The sequence below is a fragment of the Hypomesus transpacificus genome, chromosome 10, assembly GCF_021917145.1.
Source record: "Hypomesus transpacificus isolate Combined female chromosome 10, fHypTra1, whole genome shotgun sequence".
Taxonomy (NCBI): domain Eukaryota; kingdom Metazoa; phylum Chordata; class Actinopteri; order Osmeriformes; family Osmeridae; genus Hypomesus; species Hypomesus transpacificus.
This window is the reverse complement of record NC_061069.1, coordinates 12,118,033-12,126,233: the sequence shown is the minus strand read 5'-3', so window position 1 is coordinate 12,126,233 and position 8,201 is coordinate 12,118,033. Positions and strand designations below refer to the sequence as shown.

Here is an 8,201-nt window from a genome sequence, read left to right as displayed (position 1 = left end):
CGTAGTCCATGTGACCTCCTATGGACCATAGTCACCGTGCACAAAGACTCAACAGATAACTAGAATCATTTTACCTCTGTTTTGTTCTATCATGGCCACACAAGCTCCTATGTCCAGAGGCCGACTTAAGGGTCTGTCTAGAGTCCTTAAGTGAAGGAATATCGGGTATCGGCTGAACAAGAGAGCATCAGAGCCTACTTCCTGTCCGGGGTCAGTCTTTACTTGGGTCTCCTCAGAACTGCCGGGCGGGGAGGGAAAGCCAGACAAGGGCCCTACAGACACATTTCTGTTCCCCCGGAGATGCAGGTCTGACCTGAAGGTTGACCTGGTGTTATCTCCCCCCGCCCCCCTCCCCCTCATATTAAGGGGCTTCTGAGACAGTGGAGAGTCAATGAGACACTGTCTGTGTGTGGTTCTGAGGATCTGAACCAAACAAAGAGGTATTATCTAAACCAGGTGCTCACAACCCTCTTGAGAGAGAAGGTTGGAGATGCAGAGGCGTTGCTGGAAGTATGTGAAGAATGCATTTTGTCAAACAGCTAATTTCATAAAGAGTTTAAAAAGATCCCCATAGAGAAATATATCTACTTACTCAAGTTTTTTCTGTCTGGCTAAGGCAAATGTTTCAGACAGAATTAATAGGTCTGAAGAGCGTTCCTGGCTGCACCTTTAAAGGATTACTGATATTATGTGGAAATAAACTTTAAATTAAAGATCTTCTGTCACAACACGGCCATTAGAAAAGGTTACTTTTCAAGATGAACAACATTTATGCCGGGGCCTGAGCCAGTGTAGGCTTATTTAAGAAAATAACAATGATGTGACATTGTGGTCGCAGTAATCTCTTCCATTATCTTGATCCAAAAGCAATCCCAGTGTCCTGTTTTACAGTGCAGCTGAACGGAAAAACACTGGAGCTGTGACTGATCACTGATAAACATTTCCCCCCAAAGCTTTCAATGGATCCCTTCCTGCTTAGGTTTCCTGATAACAAACTACAAAGCACCGCTGATAGACACCCTAGGGTCACTGAGACACGACATACTATGAGATCGTTTGGAGGTTAATTGAATTCTCTTTTAACATAGGTCAAGATCTATCGTAGCCCATTGTTGATCTATTCCACAAATGCCCTGTTTCTCATTTAGAGAAGTACTCTCTCATATCGAAAATCTTCCACTGAAGAGGATCCTTAAAGCTGCATACTGTGACATTCAGAACAGTAAAAGGTGTATCTAGGAAGACGGATACGCCATCTGCATGACTTCATTCTTTGGACTCATCGACAGGTTTAGAGTGAAAGAAAGCCACACTGTACACAGATAGTTCCCACAGGTGTCTGGGACAATCAAACAACATGTTTATTGGAATTCAGAAGACAATATTGAGAGAAGGTTCAATTAGAAAGGCGTAGATGGCGGAAGTGTTGATCTCATGGATTAGCTCTTTGTGAGAGAGAGGCGCTTTGAGAGTTTCCTTCCCCTCCTTCTCTTTGTGTCTGGCTACGCTCTTCATCTCTCTTTCTCCTGACGTCCTGGTCACAGTTTGTTGCACATTCTCGCAAGGCACCTCTGTTTCAAATCTGACGGGGGAAGGGAAAGCGGTCAGAGGGAGAAAAAAAAGGTATGAGAGCCAGACGTTCAGCTTACCTTGTCATTTTTAGAACATTTGTTGACACATTTATTTGTGTAACGTTTGTGTAAAGAACGTATTGGAGCCTGCGGAACATGGTACGCCTAAACGCTTCCTTATGGGCACATAAGACTAATGATTTATTTATATTTCCCTCAAAAATGTAAAAGAAGTACTACAATTGTCAGTCAATGGTAAGTGAGTATTACTGTCGTTGTCCTCAACTATTAACAAATTAATGAATGCTTTTTTGTTGGCGGGAGGGGGGGGGGGGCTAAGGAGGAGCACTCCGTCAACCGATAGCCATCCTACTTTGTCACGGCACAAAATGGCCGACGTTCCCTCTCCACCGAGCGCTTGCCGAAAGGGCTAATGACGGAGGCCGGTGGTGAAGGACACATGGCCATATCTGTCCTTGTGGAGTCTGAACCTGTCCTGGGTGGTCTGACGTGCGCTGGTTGTCAAACTCTCTCAGAGAGGCTGATCTGAGCTGACCTGCGTGCCTATTAGTGCTGCGTTTCAATGGGGAAGCTCAATGTGTTTTGGACCGGTGGTTTTAATGAGGCCCCCATTTTGACCTGATGAATAGAAGCGTTGTCAAGAGAGAAGGGGGAGAGAGAGGGGGGGGGGGAAAGAGAGAGAGACGGAGACAGAGAGACAGGGGATGGGGAGAGATTCAAGTTCTGTGATCTGCTGTTAATTGTGTCTGGTTTTTGTGCGAGACAGTTTAAAGCTGTGAGGTTCACTTCAACCGCCTCCGATCACATCCACGTTTTCAAAGTTGAACGTCACATTCGAGAGAGAAATGTAATCTACCAAATCTGGCCCCTTCTTCTCATTAAATATCCCGTTTTTTGGTGTGAACATTTGTTCTCTGTACATCTGAAGTTGATTAGTGAACTCATTTGACTGACTTGGTTCTTGTGATTACGTGATACTATTACGGAATCATGGCACTCACGTACCATCAAGCATGAAAAATCTACAACTCCTTGATATATGACATAGCTTCGACTGGATGAGCAGATCAGGGAATTCTCCTCTACCAGTTCTACCTGACAACTGACCTCAGATCACCACTTACTTTTAGAGAAGGAAACTCTTCGGACCCGCCTGCACACCTCAAAGGTGTGTTTCTCGTACCACAGATGACTGTCGGCACAATATCTGTGAGACAAAACGTAGAATCAGGGTTAAAAATCACAAATCACAAAACAAGGCCCCTGATCAGAGCCACGTACTCTGGGAGAGAATGGCCCCCTGATCTCATCCTCGTCTTGGATCCGTAGGAGCGGCAGAGACACTGGGAGAAGAACTTGCAGAGCTCCAGGACGCAGGGCTGCAGCTTGTGGGCGCTGACGGTGGTCGTTGGGGTCGGGCTGGTGAGGTCATCGTCCGTCCACTCCCCCGCGTGGTGCAACGCGGGTCGTCTCCACGGGCAACCTGTCAGGGGAAAGGTCAACGTTTCTTCTTTTATGGTAACAGGCCATTTTCCCGGACATATATGTTAAACATCTATCTCCACGCGTGTATCATAGTGACATGGTATGTTGTGTTTAAATACCACAGGGTATTGGAGATACATGACAATGTTAACTTCAGCCCAGGACTGTTACCTAGGTTGATAATTTTCATTAAATGCTTTTATTGGCCTCATCCTCAAGGCTACAATCTCTGTTACGAGAGACACACACACTTTTGAATGAGAAACCGCTTAGCCTTGCAAAACCTTTCTTCAGTCACATATCAAATGGCAGATTCAGGCTTCCATCAGAAAGAAAAAAAACATTTATTTCACACAGAATATAAATGAGTTCAACTAATCTTCAAACAAAGTATGCCCTCTGAGTAAAAATGAAAATTCCATTCGTCAATTCCACATTGCCCAGCTATTTTCATCGGAGCTCAACCCCACCTGCTAACTCTCGCCCGTGGGTACTCTCTGATCCCTTCTGATGCTCACCCAATAGGAAGCTTCTCTACTCTCACCTCAGCTGCCATCCTGCACCCCCCTCTCCTGCATTGCCACACAGCGGACCCTGCCTGATTACAATCATTACATAGCAGGTGCACGGACACTCAATTACCATATAAATATACAGCAACTTCCTCTCACAAAAGGAGAAAGAGAGGAGCTTTTACTTCCTTTTAAAATGTAGAGCAAGAATGGAGTCAATGCGCTAAGCGAGAAACACACAATTAGCACTGAGAAGGGCTGTATGTCACTCTATTTCAAATGATAACTGATCTATAGAGCATTAAACAGGAATTATTGTCCAATTAGGCGCAAATAGATACGACCAGGCATGAATTGATGGGAACGGAAACATAAACAATTATAAATCTATTTACTAGAGGGAGTCAGATGGCTGAGTGGTGAGGGAGTCTGGCTAGTAATCAGAAGGTTGCCGGATCGATTCCCCGCCGTGCCAAATGACGTTGTGTCCTTGGGCAAGGCACTTCACCCTACTTGCTTCGGGGGGAATGTCCCTGTACTTACTCTAAGTCGCTGTGGATAAGAGCCTCTGCTAAATGACTAAATGTAATGTAAATGTAGTACACATTGCTATGTATTATTTTGCCACATTATGTACAAGACGAATGAAAATATTTTTTCATTCGCCATTGGCAGTACTATATCCCTTGATACAAGTGTTTTTTTTTTTTTCTGTATGTAAAGATATCGCCACCTAGTGGCTCCTTCTTTCTCTACACCTTAGATAAGGGTGTGGTGGACAGCTACTGTGAAAAAGATAATGAACTTCTACCTGATGATGCAACCTTTAGTTTTACAGTGCAGTCAGAGTTTCGTATTCAAACTTTGAGGGGAAAAGACAGTCCTCTCATTCTACTTTGTTGGACATCAGAAGTGAGACTATCGTCTTTATGTACTTATACGGTCAAATCTGTCAGGCGCACACACAACATACTCTTATGATATATTACTGTACGCTTAGAAAATAATTTAGTAGGTTAGATATTGTTATGGGGAGCACTTGTAATTATCTACCTCAAATTGATACTTCCTATATAAAAAAAGGCCATTACTGGATAGTAATGTTAGCTCACCAATGCTACTCATGAGTCATGTTAAATTCTGCTTTTGTGATTTTCTAACTCGCTCTCCTCTTTGTAGAAGCCATTACTGCAGTATTACACTGTAGCTGAACCCAGCATCTCTTTAGCCTTGTACCCATGGAGACCCACCTCTGTGTGCAGGAAAACAAACCTGGGTGACCTTCCCTGTAGCCTTCACAGCGCTTCAGTAATCTCATAGAGAACTGATAAATACAGAACGTATGGCCTTAATTCACTTTTAACCTTTACTGCCCAAGACCACGAAGGCAGTCTCTTGAGAAGCGGCAATGTCTGCGTTTCCATGGCTACTATCTCTCCACACTCGGCTGCATCCAAACACACACACACACACCTTCCCCCAGACTCAGAGTCAATGCCTGTGGTCCATCCAGAAATTACATTGAACTTGATCTGATGGAATGACTTATTATTCAGTATTATTCAACTTTCTGGCAGGGTCATGGGAGGGTGAGTGAGATGAGAGTCATGAGAGTCCCTGCTCATACAGCACAACAGGCACAGCAGGTCATGTGGTACTGTACATTCAGTAGCAGTGTGAGAGGTAAATTGGCAGCAATCCCCGCCTGTCAATTACATGCAGCTCAGTTCACAGTTTTCATTCATATCTTGTTGCTTTCATCAGTATTTTAATTACTCTTTCCTCTTGTTTGTCAAAATATTTAGTTTACCCATCTTGAATTAGAAAAGTGAATCTGATTCTTACCTGGTTTCTCAGTGACAGGTGATCTGGTGATCACCCTGGTTGTAGTTGTGGCTGGAGCGCTAGAGGTGGATAGAGCTGTTGTTGCAAATATTGACTCTGTGGTTGTGATCGCTTGAGTTGTTCTTGGCGGTGGGCTTGTGGCTGTAAGTGGTCTCGTTATTGTAATAGTTGTGGTGGTTGGTTGAGCTGTTGTCACGGCAAGTTGGGCTGTTGTCATGGCGAGTTGGGCTGTTGTCATGGAGAGTTGGGCTGTTGTCACGGCAGATGGGGCTGTTGTCATGGCAGGTCGGGCTGTTGTCACGGCAGGTTGGGCTGTTGTTACGGCAGGTGGGGCTGTTGCCATGGCAGGTGGGGCTGTTGTCATGGCAGGTTGGGCTGTTGTCATAGCAGGTGGGGCTGTTGTCATGGCAGGTGGGGCTGTTGTCATAGCAGGTGGAGCTGTTGTCACGGCAGGTTGGGCTGTTGTCACGGCAGGTGGGGCTGTTGTCGTGGCAGGTGGGGCTGTTGCCATGGCAGATTGGGCTGTTGTTACGGCAGGTGGGGCTGTTGTTACGGCAGGTGGGGCTGTTGTCATGGTAGGTGGGGCTGTTGTCATGGCAGGTTGGGCTGTTGTCACGGCAGGTGGGGCTGTTGTCACGGCAGGTGGGGCTGTTGTCATGGCAGGTTGGGCTGTTGTCAAGGCAGGTTTTGATGTTGTCAAGGCAGGTTTTGATGTTGTCCTGGCAGGTTGGGCGAGTGTGATGGTTGCTGGATCAGGTGCTGTGGTTGCCAGGTTAGTGGTGAGTAGGTCTGTGTTTAAAATGATTTGAGTTGTTCTGGGTTGAGTCATTGTGGTTGTTCTAGCTGATACAGTGGTCAGCAGAGTGACTGTAGTTGGTGGGAACGTGGTAGGTGAGTCTGTGGCCGTCGTTGGTGTGATAGTGGTTGAGGCAACTGGTTGCCCTGGTGTTGATGTTGGTCTGACTGGTGTTGGTCTGGCTGGTGTTGACGTTAGTCTGACTGGTGTTGATGTTGGTCTGACTGGTGTTGACTTTAGTCTGACTGGTGTTGATGTTGATCTGACTGGTGTTGATGTTGGTCTGACTGGTGTTGATGTTAATATTGGTCTGGCTGGTATTGATGTTGGTCTGACTGGTGTTGATGTTGATCTGACTGGTGTTGATGTTGATCTGACTGGTGTTGATGTTGGTCTGACTGGTGTTGATGTTGCTCTGACTGGTGTTGATGTTGATCTGACTGGTGTTGATGTAGGCCTGACTGGTGCTGATGTTGGTCTGACTGGTGTTGATGTTGATCTGACTGGTGTTGATGTTGGTCTGACTGGTGTTGATGTTAATATTGGTCTGGCTGGTGTTGATGTTGGTCTGACTGGTGTTGATGTTGGTCTGACTGGTGTTGATGTTAATATTGGTCTGGCTGGTGTTGATGTTGATCTGACTGGTGTTGATGTTGCTCTGACTGGTGTTGATGTAGGCCTGACTGGTGCTGAAGTTTGTCTGACTTTTGTTGATGTTGGTCTGACTGGTGTTGATGTTGATCTGACTGGTGCTGATGTTGGTCTGACTGGTGTTGATGTTGGTCTGGCTGGTGTTGATGTTGGTCTGACTGGTGTTGATGTTAATCTGACTGGTGTGGATGTAGGCCTGACTGGTGCTGAAGTTTGTCTGACTGGTGTGGATGTTGGTCTGGCTGCAGTTGTAGTGGGTGGTTTTGATTCTGTCTCCAGAGCTGCAGTTGGTAAATCTTTGATAGTGGCCGGGAGAAAAGTGTTCATATGAGATGTACTTATAGTTGGTTCTTCTGTTGTTGTCCGGTCTTGAATAATGGATGTAACTGAAGACAATGAAAAACATGATTTTATTATTTTAAGTTGAATATTTATCTGGAGTCTTCCAGCACTACTGATTGTCTGGGGTTTACCAAGTCATCCCTCAATTATTTAGTAACCTTAATCTTCCTCTTGAATATATCAAAATAATTGTTACTAAAATCTGTTAAATTAAGACTAAACTCAGAAGTTTATTAACAAAGCTCACCTCGTGCAGTGGCATGGACTCTACTGGTTAGTACAGCACTTATCCCAGGTGAGGAAATATGGCTTGCATTCGTTGGCAGTTGGTGCCAACCTAATGTGGCAAGGGAGTCATGGTGATTTATTTAAATGTTTAATGTAAATGTAAATGTTTAATGTAAATTTGCTTTTGAGAAATTGAATCAGCTGACCTTCTGTACTCACCAATAGGTATCTTGTGAGCCGAGATGTTACCTACTGAAATGAAGAGCGAGAGAGAAGCAGAGAGTGTGTGTGTATCTCAAAGGACCTGTTACTTTGAACATAAACATAGCTTGTCAAGCTACTGTAGTGGTGGCTGTTTTGAAGCCACACCTCAAAGCCAGATTTGCACTACAGAGCCGTTTAACTGGTCTTTTCTCTGAAAATGGCTGCCGCTGTTCTGATATCAGTGTAGCTTACCTTGTGCTGCCCTGCCAAAGGAAAAACCCTGCCTCTATTTAAGTCTAGTCTGTTCGCCTGCCTTTATGTCTGCCTTCCTGTGTGTTTGTACCAGTCTGCCTGTCTGTCTGCCTGCCTGTCTGTCTGTCTGCAAAACTAACCTCTGTGGCTGTCCTCTGTGATGGTCTGGTTGAACAGTGGCTTGATGGCGTCCACTTCCCACAGTTTAGACAGGTCTTTATCTGAGGAAACACTTTCGTTCAGCAGTGGCACGCAAACAACCTCAGCTTCCTCTTCATCAGTATACAGTAATGA

At 45.2% G+C, this 8,201-nt stretch overlaps 1 protein-coding gene across 1 annotated transcript; it reads right to left on the bottom strand.

Annotated features, from left to right (window-relative positions):
* Positions 1–6,186: 6,186 nt before the first annotated feature.
* LOC124472378 (probable serine/threonine-protein kinase roco6) lies at positions 6,187–7,287 on the bottom strand. The gene is made up of 2 exons (XM_047027169.1): positions 6,862–7,287; positions 6,187–6,792 (listed from the first exon to the last, which is right to left on the bottom strand). Exons 1-2 carry the CDS (start codon positions 7,285–7,287, stop codon positions 6,274–6,276), a joined length of 945 nt encoding a protein of 314 aa, XP_046883125.1. The 3' UTR covers positions 6,187–6,273.
* Between the last annotated feature and the right edge of the window lie 914 nt (positions 7,288–8,201).

Excerpts from the sequence above, each read along its gene's own strand:
- LOC124472378 (XM_047027169.1), bottom strand. The coding sequence starts at position 7,287 with ATGTTTTTCATTGTCTTCAGTTACATCCATTATTCAAGACCGGACAAC. Across the intron at positions 6,793-6,861 it reads TCAACACCAGTCAGATCAAC|ATCAACACCAGCCAGACCAA; the intron begins ATCAACACCAGC and ends AGTCAGACCAAC.